This window comes from Carassius auratus, chromosome 1, assembly GCF_003368295.1.
Source record: "Carassius auratus strain Wakin chromosome 1, ASM336829v1, whole genome shotgun sequence".
Classification (NCBI taxonomy): Eukaryota; Metazoa; Chordata; class Actinopteri; order Cypriniformes; family Cyprinidae; genus Carassius; species Carassius auratus.
In genome coordinates this window covers 18,325,985-18,339,814 of record NC_039243.1, presented here as the reverse complement: position 1 = coordinate 18,339,814, position 13,830 = coordinate 18,325,985, and the positions used below count along the sequence as shown (strand labels likewise).

At 34.8% G+C, this 13,830-nt stretch overlaps 1 protein-coding gene across 2 annotated transcripts; it reads right to left on the bottom strand.

Moving 5' to 3' along the window:
- Window positions 1-2,475: 2,475 nt before the first annotated feature.
- LOC113045837 (motor neuron and pancreas homeobox protein 1-like) lies at window positions 2,476-6,948 on the bottom strand. Of its 2 annotated transcripts, none has more exons than XM_026206941.1 (3): window positions 6,191-6,948; window positions 4,179-4,339; window positions 2,476-3,584 (listed from the first exon to the last, which is right to left on the bottom strand). In XM_026206941.1, exons 1-3 carry the CDS (start codon window positions 6,636-6,638, stop codon window positions 3,228-3,230), a joined length of 966 nt encoding a protein of 321 aa, XP_026062726.1. In that variant the 5' UTR covers window positions 6,639-6,948; the 3' UTR covers window positions 2,476-3,227. The 2 variants fall into 2 exon arrangements, with proteins under 2 accessions (XP_026062726.1, XP_026063321.1); XM_026207536.1 differs by having other exon boundaries at window positions 6,215-6,948.
- Between the last annotated feature and the right edge of the window lie 6,882 nt (window positions 6,949-13,830).

Below are 13,830 nucleotides of genomic sequence, written 5' to 3'. Positions count from 1 at the left end.
CAGTAGAATATGAGACAGATAATCTGTGAAAAAATCAAGCTCCTCTGGCTCCTCCCAGTGGTCCTATTGCCATTTGCAGAAAGTCATGCGCTCCCGGTAAAAAACAACCAATCAGAGCTGCGGTCCGTAACTTTGTTTGTGTTCAAAATGTAGAAAAATGTATATAATAAGCGAGTACACCATGAATCCACTTTCCAAACCGTGTTTTGGCTTGTCCTGAATCACTAGGGTGCACCTATAATAAGTGTTTATATTCGGACTATTTTAGATTGCTTCGGGGGTACCGCGGCGGAGTAACCCAGTACCTTTGTGATTCTTCATAGACATAAACAGAGAGAAGTAGTTCCGGCTACGATGTTCTTCCGCAAGACGCAAGCAGTGCTGTTTATTAACCGCTAGAGCGTCAAAAGTTACCTACCGTAGCTTTAAGTTTAAACACTTTGAACACTATAATATGTAACTTCTTTGGAGCTCCGTAGCATCCCCTTAAACTGTAGAGTATGATGCATGCAATTCCAAGGTCAGGTGTTTCATTCTCAGAGGATGCATGAACGGATCAACTGTAAGATATACCTTGTAAGACGCTTTAGATAAAAGTGCCCGCCAAATGTAATGCAAATGTTAATCTGCAATTTACCTATAATCAGGCAGACTCTGTGATGTGTCCTTTTCTTGACTTTAAAACCTATCCAGTGTAAAACTGCTGAGGCTTTCATTGACAACTCTCAAGTTGTAAAGTCCAATATATCCTGTCAGGAAGTGTATGCTATGCGCCTTTTACCCAGGAAATAAACCTGTGTAGTCCAATCCCTGTAAATAAGTAAAATTCACTCAGACACCATCCTCTATGTCCCAGTCTGGTTCAGTTTTAACAAGGCAGAGGCACCTTTCTGAGGCCAGTTAAAAATGCATTTAATCACTATATAAACAAGCTGTCCTGTAGCCCCCATGACAGCAGAGTTATGATGTCTGCACTTGTTCTGCATTAATCACTGCCCTCTTGCAAATGCCCAATAAAGTGCCTTGTTTTAGATTTTATTTATTTATATTTGTATTTATTCTGCTTTTTACGTCCAATGCATAACCGTGATGACATCACCACCAAGGCTCTGATCACTTACTTCCTCTTCATTAGCTTAATTATCTGACTATCAGTAAACCCGCCTAAGTAATTCATATTTGAGAGGTCGGGTTATAAATAACCTCTTTCAGATGGTTTATTATGGGCAGCAGATTAGGAATTCTCCAGCGTGTTAATCAGTCCACACTGGTTGTGTCGGAATCCGAAGGCAGCTGTCTTGCTGCACATGCAGCCAGTCAATGGCGATTTTGCATCTTCAAATACTACTGGTAGACTATTACACAAAGAATATATATTAAGTCATGTGTAGCCTATTTAAAACGTAGGCTACATATTAAGTATGTATTCATTCCAACAGTGTTTTCAAACATTAATCTAACCAAAAGTTTATTTATTCTTGCATTATATGATAATCTCCCGTTTTTGTATACTGTATAATGCTATTCAATCACACATGATATAACTTGTTTAAGTGTGTCGGATCTGTGCATTTGGTCTGAAAGTAGGCTACCTGTTGCTATTTATTAATGTTAATTAATAGCAAAAGAAAAATTGCTCTGCTCAGAACTGCTCTTGACTGAATAACCTCTTCATCTTAATATGGATTAAAAACTTGTGGTAAATAGCCTATTCAGCATTAAGAAAAGTCTCGTGCAGGGGCAACATAGGGCATAGGTTTCATTTGTGTGAAAACATGAAGGAGTTCAAATTTTTATTTGATAAGCATTCAGACAATGTTTTTAAAAAGGCGCATTAACTCCTTCGGCTTACTGAGGAGTTTTATCATTGAAAAGGACATTCTGGTAGTTGTACATAAATCCCTTATTGAATCTGTTCTTGCTTTTAATATTGTGTCCTGGTTTAACTCTCTTTCTGTTAAAAGCAAAAACTGACTCTTAAGGATTATTAATGTGGCCAGTAAAATAATTGGTCAAAGACAAGTAGGCCTCCCTCTCACTGATCTCTATACTGTGGCATTAAAAAGGAAAGCCTTGTTATTGTGGACTCTATTGTGAGACTCTTACAATCCCCTGCATAGAAGGCATACAAAGTGCCTTCAGTGAAAAAGGCCAAGTATAAGAAGACCTTTATCCCAACTGCTTTTGGTATTTTAGGATCCTTGCTTTATAGGATCTTAAAATTATTATTATTTTTTTTTTTTAGGGATTTACTGTATGTAATGTTAACTTTTGTTGTGATTGTTATTTGTACTGTTTGTTGGTTGAGCTTTTGTCTAAGACAATTTTCAAATGACCCTAATGACTGGAGTCTATTAATCATCACAAATGCCTAAAAAATGATTGTGCTTTGTCTCTGTCTTCTTTTCTTGCTCAGTTGCTAAAAGCAGCAAATTGTAAAGAACCTCAAAAGTTGTCTTCACGCTTTAAAGGATGTTACCTCTGCACACTGCCTCTGAAAGGTAGCTTTATTCAGATTTTCAATACAATCATTGCCACACTTTTGCTTTTTTTTAGTTTATTTGCAGCAATTTACAGCAACACGGACAAATATAACATTACTGTGGATCTACCTCTCTTGCATCCTTTAATGGAAATATATTACATAGACTTTAACTTTCTTAAAATAACATCGAAGTGAACAACCACTGAGCCACATATGAATGTAACTATGACATATAGAAATATACTTACAACTCATACATGCTCCATACTCCATCTCATATGTAAATGATGCATATGAGGGGTGGAGAGAAGGTAAAAAAAACAATGCATATTAAAGTACATTGCATACTTTTAATGCAAATTAATATTTATATGCATGTTGCACCTTTCAACAAATTTTTTAATTAAATAAAATCCAATGTATTTCAAGCTGATTTAATGTTATTTTGTTGTTTTGGTTTGACACCACATGAAACTACATATAAGTTTACTCTCCAGAACATTTTGATATTTCCCAGTGGTAATTATTTTTCAAAATTTTCTGTATTTATTATTGCTGTTAAGTATATTACATTTCTGTTAATCTGTATTAAATTACCACACTAGTTGTAAGATTTCAGAAAAGTTGCTCACATCATTATATCTTTGGAATAATGAGAACTAATGAATCATGCACAGTAAAAAAAAAAAAAAAAAAAAAAAATTAAAAAATATATATTCCTTAAGAAAGTAAATGGGTAATTTCAATCACTTCCTCCCACCTCCTCCATGTCGTCCTCAGAGAACGGGCTGTCGGGGTGGCATCCTAATGCAGACATGTGGTGTAGAAAGTCTGTGCAACGTGGTACATTAAGGTTGTCATTTATGAATTTGTGTTGCCTTTCCTCCTCATCCTCCTCCTCATCCTCCTCCTCAAGATCGTCCTCTTCCTCGTGCTCATCTACACTCTGAGCAATGACCCTGCGGCCATCCCTTCCTGGCCTCTCATTGGTCATCTTGGTTCCCCCGCGCTGACATACGGCCTTGACCTGTGTGGCCTGTTCTTTAGCCTTACGACTACGTTTCCACTTCATTCGACGGTTCTGGAACCAGATCTTGACCTATTTTACACACAACCCCATAAAATGATCACCAAAATAACTACTTTCCACCAAAGAAACAAATAGAAAATAATTTATGGAAAACATACCATTGCTTTTAGACAAGGATGGTAATACAATAAAGACAGTAACCAATATACTGTAATATATATATATATATATATATATATATATATATATATATATATATATATATATATATATATATATATATATATATATATATATATAATTTTTTTTAAATTGACAAAAACAAGAAATGTTTAGGATCAAAATCACATATTAGAATGATTTCGGAAGTATCATAAAAATCTACTTTGTCATTGCAGAAATAAATTACATTTTGAAATATATTTAAATAGAAAACTGTTATTTGTAATTATAAAATTGTCACAATATGATTTTTTTTTTCAAATACAGCATTGGTAAAACTATGTTTTTAAAAGAATTTACAAATCTTAGGAAAAAAAAAACACTTAACATATTGTTTTAGAGTAACGTGGTTTTACCATTATTTTTTTTCAGCATCTTTAAAATACCTCAGTCTCCCATTTTTTTCCAATCCTCCTCTCACTCACTTTCACACTCCTTTACCTGTGTCTCAGTCAGCATGAGCGATGTGGCCACTTCAAAGCGTTTGGGTCTGGAAAGGTACTTGTTAAGTTTAAACTGGTTTTCCAGCTCCAGTAGTTGCTGACTGCTGAATGCTGTCCGTGGCCTACGACATTTACCCATCAAACCGGACTGTGGGGACGCTACAAGACAAACAGAAAGAATCAGGACGTGAAGGCCATAACATCAATCATTAACAGATTACATAAAAATACAATTAAATGAGGGTTTAGTGTGTTGTTTTGATGCTAGGTTTGTATGTTTCTAATGTGTTTTGAGTGATTGTTAGGTGGTTTCCTACTGGTCCAATTCAAAATCACCCACAGTTAAGTGATATTCTGTTGCTCATGCAGATACGGTTCAGATTTTTAGAGTTAGGGGTTGGTTCAAGTATGAGCACTGCTAATGAATATAAATATTCTGCTGCAGTTTAACATTATTTTATGTCGGTCTAAAATAAACTTTCAACTGACATGAACATTTAGCAGTATCTGTACTTAAGCCTGCACTAATGTCATTACGAAAACTGTAAACCTATTCCAAATTAATAACAGGCCTCTTGTGTCTGTATATTAAAATTAAGCACCAGCCAAAAGGGATGCAATCTGCTGTAGATTATTTTTATGAGATTTTTGTCTCTTTTATAAAATGTCAAGGACTTGCAGGATGAGGCACAAACTCACACACACACACACACACACACACACACATATATACTCACACATAGACAAACAAAAGAAAGGCCAGAATTTGCAGCTATCATTTACCATAATAGCTCTACTGAAACTTATTGTTAAACACAGAGGAAGCAGGGCTGGGCGGCCATAAAATGCAAGAGCATGCCATTAACTTAATGAAAATTCAATGAACGCTTTGGGGATTTTATTGATGAACTACAATATGTTTAAGGTGTTTGTTTATAGTTTCTCTCTTACACAAAGACAATTTCCATCGAGGTGACATTTATGGCTTTATAAAGAAGCCAAAAATAAAATTATATTATTACAGTTTGGTGTAAATCCTGCTTACACAAGATAAAGCACTGATAAGTTACAGTGTCAAAATGACTTTATTGTTGAGTTGTTGTTTCTTTAACTATCCAAGGATAATATAATCTTTCAATCATGAAGACATATGAAGAGTGTAATGTCTGTTAAATATGGGAAAATATATTTTCTAATGGGTTGTTATAGTTGTGTATTTGATTATATTATATATTTACATTTCTGGTTTCAATTTGTAAAAAAAAAAAAAAAAAATAGGTTCCCCTGTATTTTCAGCAAACTAATGTGACCACCATGATTTCAGTTTAATAATCAATCAAAACAGAAGCTATAAACATCATAATAGCTTAGTGATAAATTAACTTCAGGTCTTTCTAGAGTCACAGGTGTGTAAGCACATCTTTCTCTCTCTCTGTTTGCTTTTCCTCACCTTTGATTATGTTGAAAAGGGTTTCATGAGTTTTTACATTATTTGCTTTCAAACTGACAATGGTGGTAGTGCAACAAAATTAGGTGTTTAACAATAATGATGCTATAATGATAGAGGTATGATAATATATGTATGATTTGGATCAAACATCCAGAGAGGCCTTTTTTTCTATTAATATCAGATGACTTTGTTGCTTTAAATTACATGAAATTGCAATTAGCAATTTAACATTAATAACAGAATATTCATAAATATTATACAGTGTTTCACAGATCATTCGGTTATTGATGAACTTTTTAAATAGATGAGCATTATGTTAAATTAATTATTAATGAACGTTTAAAAAAAGTATTATGGTAATCCACTCATATTTCATGGACAACAAACATTCTCTCAATGTGTCAATGTGTCACTTGCCGTTTCGTTTCTTAATACTGAAATGTACTTGCATTTATGAATGAAAATTGTCACTAAATCTTTTTGTTTATCAGAGTTTATTATTGCAATAACTTTTGATCTGTTAAGGATTATGTAATGTTTATTATAAATGTGTTACCCACTCATCTGAACGCCACCCCACTCACAGGTGTAATCGGGCAGTCGTGGTACCATAATGCCAGCTCGTATCCAGTGTTCCAGGGGTAAAGATCCGGCCATCGCCGCTGCCTTCAGCTGCTCCGGATACGCCGGATACGTAAAACCCGAGAACGGCAAGGCAGGGTGCTGACCTCCCAAAGCTGAAATAGGGTACATGGGCGTTGTGTACATGCCTGGAAGTGAAGTGAGTCCCGGGTGTTGAAAACTGAGCAGCCCTGGTTTAGGTATGATTCCGGTTTGGAGGTGAATGGCCCCCGGGGTCCCGCGGGGGGACGGAGTGTCGCCGCCCCTGCAAGACACCGGGCTTCCCGTAGGGCTGTCGCTGCTCAGTCCAGGTGATGCTTCTCGGGTCCCTCGGTGTGGCTCTGCAGCCAGAAGGGCGTCGATCCTGAAATTCTTCGATTTTTCCATTGCAACGTTTTAGGGTATTTGTAGTTGCAGGAAACCACTTGGATAGCTGCGTTTTACGCACAGATGCATGCGCTTTAATCGCGATTACTGATACTTTGTGTTCTTTTATAACTAAATTATTTAGAGTTTAGTCTAACTGATTTGCTAATTTTTGCTCGTTTAGAATGAAACGCATAAAGTATTTACTAAAGTAGCATACCGTTAATCTTTTCCGCACAGAAAAAAAATAAAATTCGCCTAGAAACGATAAGAGCGCTTAATTTTACTGTATAATAGCACTCTCTCTTGTTTCGAACTGTATCTCTGTCATCTGTTCTGCTGTCTGAACTTCCTTGCGCGTGCACATCTCAGTCATAAAGCCTGTGTGAGGCTGAGCGATGATTGGCTGCAGAGGATGTCCTGCGAGAGGAGATCACTTGACAGTTTTCTAATTAACTTATCATATACTGTAGTATAGACTCTTCGAGCTTGTCCTTGGACTAAGACTTACTCCTCCTCAGCCAACATCAGAGCAAAGACGACTGCGAATTTTACAAGCGCCTGACATCAAGCGTCCCTTGTTTTCTGAATCACTAGTAACTCAATTAATTGCACTAACTACAAGTGTAAAGCTATGCCTAAAGCATCCATAATAATTAAAACCTGCTAAATAAATACATAATTTACTTCCGCAATGTTTATTTAGCTACTTGTATAAGATTATGATCATTTTATTTGTGCCTCGAAAAACATAAATTATTCTTTAAAATATATATAACTGTAATTTCTTCTTCTTCTTCTTCTTCTTCTTCTTCTTCTTCTTCTTCTTCTTCTTCTTCTTCTTCTTATTATTATTATTATTATTAGCCTATTATTATGTATCTCACATAATATTACATGGAAAAGTATAATCTCACTGAGCAGTTACAATAATAATATTACATAATAATACTAATTGTGATAGTATTTTTGTAAACGACTTATTTATAATGTCGGCTAATATCAATATATTTCATTTTACGATTTTACATTACGTATAGTCCATCAGTGCGTCAAATGTTTGCAGCATTAAATAGTTTGATTAAAATAAAGTAAAAAAATAAATATATATATATATATATATATATATATATATATATATATATATATATATATATATATATATATATATATATATATATATATATATATATATATATATATATATATATATATATATAATTTTTTTTTAATTAAAAGTCAGGTCAGGTCAGACAGAGATAGCTCTAACTGCAAGCATTCACTTTTTACAGGGGTCTGCAATAACAATAATGATAATGATAATAATCTAATAACAATACTACGAATTTGTCTTTTTCTATGAGATATCTTTGTTAATTTCCAATTACCTGAGCAATGATACAAGCACATATGAAGGGGTTTAAGATGCATTTTAATTAATTAAAGAGTCCGTTCGATAAAATAAGTAATTTGCGACCGCATTGTGATTTAGGCTAAATAATCATCGCACATTTATGAATAAAAAATAAAGCAGGCTACAATCTTCTGTAGGCTATCTACAAGTGCAAACGCTCCAAATGATTTATATGGGAAAAAAATACAAATAATAAAAAGAGTAGCCTACACGGGCAATTCATTCTAGGTATGAACTGCTTGTCGTAAACACGCAATAAACCGAGACGAAATTAATTGAAATTCGCAATTGTTATTTTATATTGCCTACAAGAAACAGCAGTGGACGGTGGATTAATAACATGGAAAACAGTCTCTGCACAGGCGACATGAGGCCGACAAACTGATATTTTCGCCTTGACCCGAGAAGATTGGAGCAGCCATTGCCTCTGTCCCGCAAATGAACGGCGGTCTGCGGTCCTGATGCAGGCTGTGTGTTCAAACCTAGCGTGCTGCCTAACTAGACAGCATGTTTGAGGAAGCATTCTATAATTAGGCCTACTGACGTAAACACGCAGTCTAGCTACTGGTCATCTTTGGGTATTTCCAGTTTTATGGTTTTATAGTGTTATATGCTGTTATTATCGTTTATGACAAAGTTAAAATAAATAAAGACTATATAGATTTTTTGTTAATATAGCTACTATAGCTTATATGTAGATAGACAGTTCACTGGGTTTGAGACACATCTATAGAGCTTATTTGGTCAAAAGAAATCAAGTGCTCTCCGCATATTGCCAGCATCCTCTCCCTCCCCTCGGTCGTTGCACTGGTAAATCTGTCATTGGCACCATCTGACAGAGGTGCGCAAATGAAATTGAATCAATGGAAGCGGTGGCACTGCCGGCCTCGTGTCATGTCCTCTCTTAACTAGAGCGCGCACACATATAGCCTATGTTTGTTGCACGCTACCAGTGATTGCAATGACAGGCAGGTGCTGAAACTATAGACGAATGAAATACATCAATGGTTGTGGTAGTTGAGATGACTAATATTTATATTTTATTTTTGAATTCATATTTTAATTGTTTTTGAATGTTTAGATTAAAACTGACTTACGATATTATTCAAATCTACGCTTTTTACGGCGCTTTATGGTGTTCTTTCTAGAAGTCCTAATTGCTTAGATGCTGCCGTTTCGTAGTTCAGGTGACTTGTGTCTAACTTTTATGATTCAGTTAAGAATTAAGTTTGTCTCAGAAGTTTCTCCTTAAAGGTTTTTTAATTGCAGATGTACTGTAGAGCTTATATTATTATTCAGTTGAGGAATTGATGAGAATTTTTTAGTTTATATTTATATCCAATTTTCAGTTTGACTGATGTGATGTTTGAGCACAAAATGGAAATTTTTTGAAGATTATGGAAAGTGTTTTATTTCACTAAGAATACAGCTAAAATAATCAGATAAATGTGGATAAAATAAAATCAGTTAGAATAACAAATCAATGCTTATTTGAATGTTCATGCTACTTAGCTACTTGACCCGAAACACATAAATTATTCTTTAAAATATATATAACTGTAATTTCTTCTTCTTCTTCTTCTTCTTCTTCTTCTTCTTCTTCTTCTTCTTCTTATTATTATTATTATTATTATTATTATTATTATGTATCTCACATAATATTACATGGAAAAGTATAATCTCACTGAGCAGTTACAATAATAATATTACATAATAATACTAATGTGATAGTATTTTTGTAAACAACTTATTTATAATGTCGGCTAATATCAATATATTTCATTTTTACGATTTTACACCTATAGTCCATCAGTGCGTCAAATGTTTGCTGCATTAAATAGTTTGATTAAAATAAAGTAAAAAAATAAAAAAATAAAATTAAAAACTCAGATGGTGGCATCTTTATCTAAAGTGATAAAAATAGAACTGTTCAAATATTTAACTTAATTAACCATTTTATATATATATATATATATATATATATATATATATATATATATATATATATATATATATATATATATATTTATATATATATAAATATTTATAAATAAAAATTAACCGGACTAGCTTGATTTAGACTAATAAAAATAATTCATGTTAAGTTCCTGAGGGTGAGTACATTTTCAGCAAATGTACATTTTTGGGTGATCTATTAAGTTAAGATCACTTATCACTGTGAAGTCTCGATATGCCTTTCAAAGTCAAAGTTTATCATTTAATTTTAGGCCTGTAAACTTTAGTACCTGTCGGGTTTACAGAACATTAAAGGCCTTATCGCCGATTACGGGCATATTTTGGAGTCATTATCGCAGCTCAGCAAAGATCAGACAGCCATGACCGGCAAAAGCCTTAGTACCTTATCTTTGATCCTCTGCCTGAGTCAGTTTTTTATTTTTTAAATGGAAATGAAACTGAATTTTGATTGGCATGACCCAAATTTCAGTCTGGTACAAGCTGAGCTGTTGGTCACTTTTATTTTGAACTATATGCATATAAAATACATTACATTGCAAGATGTTTTGTCAAGTGTTGTCTGGAACAATAATAACATCCTGGAATAGTACTATTTGCATGAATATGCACAACCACAACCACAAAATCTGGTTTATTATCAGACGTGTGCCATTCACAAGCCTTTTTAGTGTACCAACTTTTGCAAAATGAGATGAAAAAAGGTTTTATCTAATGCATTATACTAATTATTCCTGCTCTGAAAAAATTCTCTGAGGACAGGTCCTTTCCTGGCATTGCGTCTGAACACTGATAAATGTGCAGCTTTTACCCAAATGCCACAAAGTAACTCAAAATCATTGTTCATCACTGTTTTTGTCCTCGATTTGCACCTTCAGTGTAGTCTGTACTGCCAAACTTAATATGCTTTAATCCGTTGTGGCGCATCAGGACTCATAAATTCATCTAGGCTGGATTTAAATGATGTGGCTTTATTATGTTGATCAGTTTTGCCATGGCTATGATGACTCTGTGATGCGTCAGCAAGTATTGATTCATTCAGATAAGACGACTTCAAAGATAATCATGACACCTCCTGTCTCTTTGTCAGAAAACATACTTAATTTCAATCTAAATATCTTCTTGGGAACACTGTTTGCACACGGTTAGCTATATATTCCATCCTGATCATTCTCTTGTCATTACATAAGCAATACAATTATAGCTTTGGTGTCTGGACCAGAGCATATTTCTGAAAGTCTGGTATATATTGGATTTTAAAAAAAAGTTAAAACACAGAAGCATATTCTGTATTTAAAAAATTCAAACGTTTCCGCAGAGCGGGAATGAGTCACCTCTTTGTTTTTTCCACACAGGTAACAAATACACCTTATGCTTCCAGAGATAGTGTGAGGTTTATGGTGGTTTAATGGGCCGCCTTTAACAACCAGGTTTTTTATGGCCCTACACAAGGGCCTCATTGTGTGCTTGTAGATAAACAACCCATATTGTACCAATCACACACAAGAAGACATAATTACTTTCACCCTGATATCACTGCTATCTCAACACACCATTATCTCTTTCCTTAAGAGAGAAAACTGAGAGCTTTGAAGTTTGCTTTCTCCCAGTTTATCCTGCTATTCGTTTCCCGCTCTTCATAATCTTAGATTATCTCTTTGCCTAGGCTCTTACCTACAGCATATGTGCTAATTGATGTTGGTTTTGCGATGGATTACAATGAATCGCCTTTGAAGCTGGGCGACAAAGTGACATATAAAGTAAATGAGGAAGTTAAAGTAATTAGCACACAGCAAGTGTAGCCTTTATTGGCTAATTCATCTGAGAATGGCAACCTTTGGTTGGGATGGAGTCAGAACGCTTTCAACTTGTTACAGGGAATCGAAACCTCCAACATACAATGTCAAATATGATTATAATTTAAAAATAATTAACCCACACTGTAGCACAGATTTACTGCCAAGTATTCCTTAGCATAACCAAAACCTCAGAACAACTTGATGATGTAACAGAAACTATGGACTCTCTCTTTTCTAGCATTTTAAATACAGTTGCTCCTTTACGCTTAAGGAAGGTTAAGGAAACCAGTATGACACCATGGTATAATGAGCATACTTGCACCCTAAAGAGAGGAGCCCGAAAAATGGAGTGCAGCTGGAGGAAAACAAAACTAGAGATATTTCGTATTGCTTGGTGGGAAAGTAACCTATCCTACAGAAAAGCATTAAAAACTGCTAGATCCGATTACTTTTCTTCTCTTTAAGAAGAAAACAAACATAACCCCAGGTATTTATTCAATACAGTGGCTAAATTAACGAAAAATAAAGCCTCAACAAGTGTTGACATTTCCCAACATCACAGCAGTAATGAACTACTTTACTTCTAAAATCGATACTATTAGAGATAAAATTGCAACCATTCAGCCGTCAGCTATAGTATTGCATCAGACAGTGCACTATAAACCGCCTGAGGAACAGTACCACTCATTCTCGGAGAGGAAGAATTGTCTAAACTTGTTAAATCATCTAAACCAACAACATGTTAGACCATATACCATTTAAGCTCCTAAAAGAGGTGCTTCCAGAAGTCATAGATCCTCTTCTGACTATTATTAATTCCCCATTGTCATTAGGATATGTTTCCAAAACCTTCAAACTGGCTGTTATTAAGCCTCTCATAAAAAAAAAAAAAACACAACGTGATCCCAAGGAACTAGTTAATTATAGACCAATCTCGAATCTCCATTTTCTGACCAAGATACTAGAAAAGGTGGTATCCTCACAATTATATTATTTCTTAGAGAAAAATGGCATATGTGAAGATTTCCAGTCAGAATGTAGACCGTATCATAGTACTGAGACTGCTCTCCTTAGAGTTACAAATGACCTGCTCTTATCATCTGATCGTGGTTGTATCTCTCTTTTAGTTTTATTGGATCTTAGTGCTGAGTTTGACACAAATGACCACAACATTCTTTTGAACACTTTGTTGGCATTAATGTAAATGCATTAGCATGGTTTAAATCGTACTTATATGACCACCATCAGTTCATAGCAGTGAATGAAGATGTATCATATCGATCACAAGCGCAGTAGGGAGAACCTCAAGGCTCAGTACTAGGGCCGCTACTCTTCACGCTTTATATGTTACCCCTGGGAGATATCATCAGGAAACATGGTGTCAGCTTTCACTGTTATGCTGATGATACTCAGATCAATACTTTATTCGCGGCCCAGTGAAAACCACCAATTTGAAAAACTAATGGTATGCATAGTCGAGATAAAAAACTGGATAACGAGTAATTTCTTACTGCTAAATTCAGAAAAAAACAGAGGTGTTAATCATAGGACCTAAAAACTCTGCATATAATAACCTAGAACACTGTCTAAGACTTGATGGCTGCTCTGTCAATTCTTCGTCATCAGTTAGGAACCTAGGTGTGCTATTTGATCGCAATCTTTTCTTAGAAAGCCACGTTTCTTGCATTTGTAAAACTGCATTTTTCCATCTCAAAAAAATATCTAAATTACGGCCTATGCTCTCAATGTCAAATGCAGAAATGTTAATCCATGCATTTATGACCTCAAGGTTAGATTATTCTAATGCTTTATTGGGTGGTTGTTCTGCATGCTTAATAAACAAACTACAGCTAGTCCAAAATGCAGCAGCATTTATGACCATAACCAGGAAATATGACCATATTAGCCCGGTCCTGTCAACACTGCACTGGCTCCCTATCAAACATCGAATAGATTTTAAAATATTGCCTATTACTTATAAAGCCCTGAATGGTTTAGCACCTCAGTATTTGAATGAGCTCCTTTT

What these genes read in the sequence shown, in the direction of transcription:
- LOC113045837 (XM_026206941.1), bottom strand. Translation starts at nt 6,638, where the DNA reads ATGGAAAAATCGAAGAATTTCAGGATCGACGCCCTTCTGGCTGCAGAG. An exon ending in GTGGGGTGGCGTTCAGATGA is followed by an intron (nt 4,340 to 6,190) that starts GTGGGTAACACA and finishes TTTGTCTTGTAG; the next exon opens with CGTCCCCACAGTCCGGTTTG. An exon ending in TCATGCTGACTGAGACACAG is followed by an intron (nt 3,585 to 4,178) that starts GTAAAGGAGTGT and finishes TGTGTAAAATAG; the next exon opens with GTCAAGATCTGGTTCCAGAA.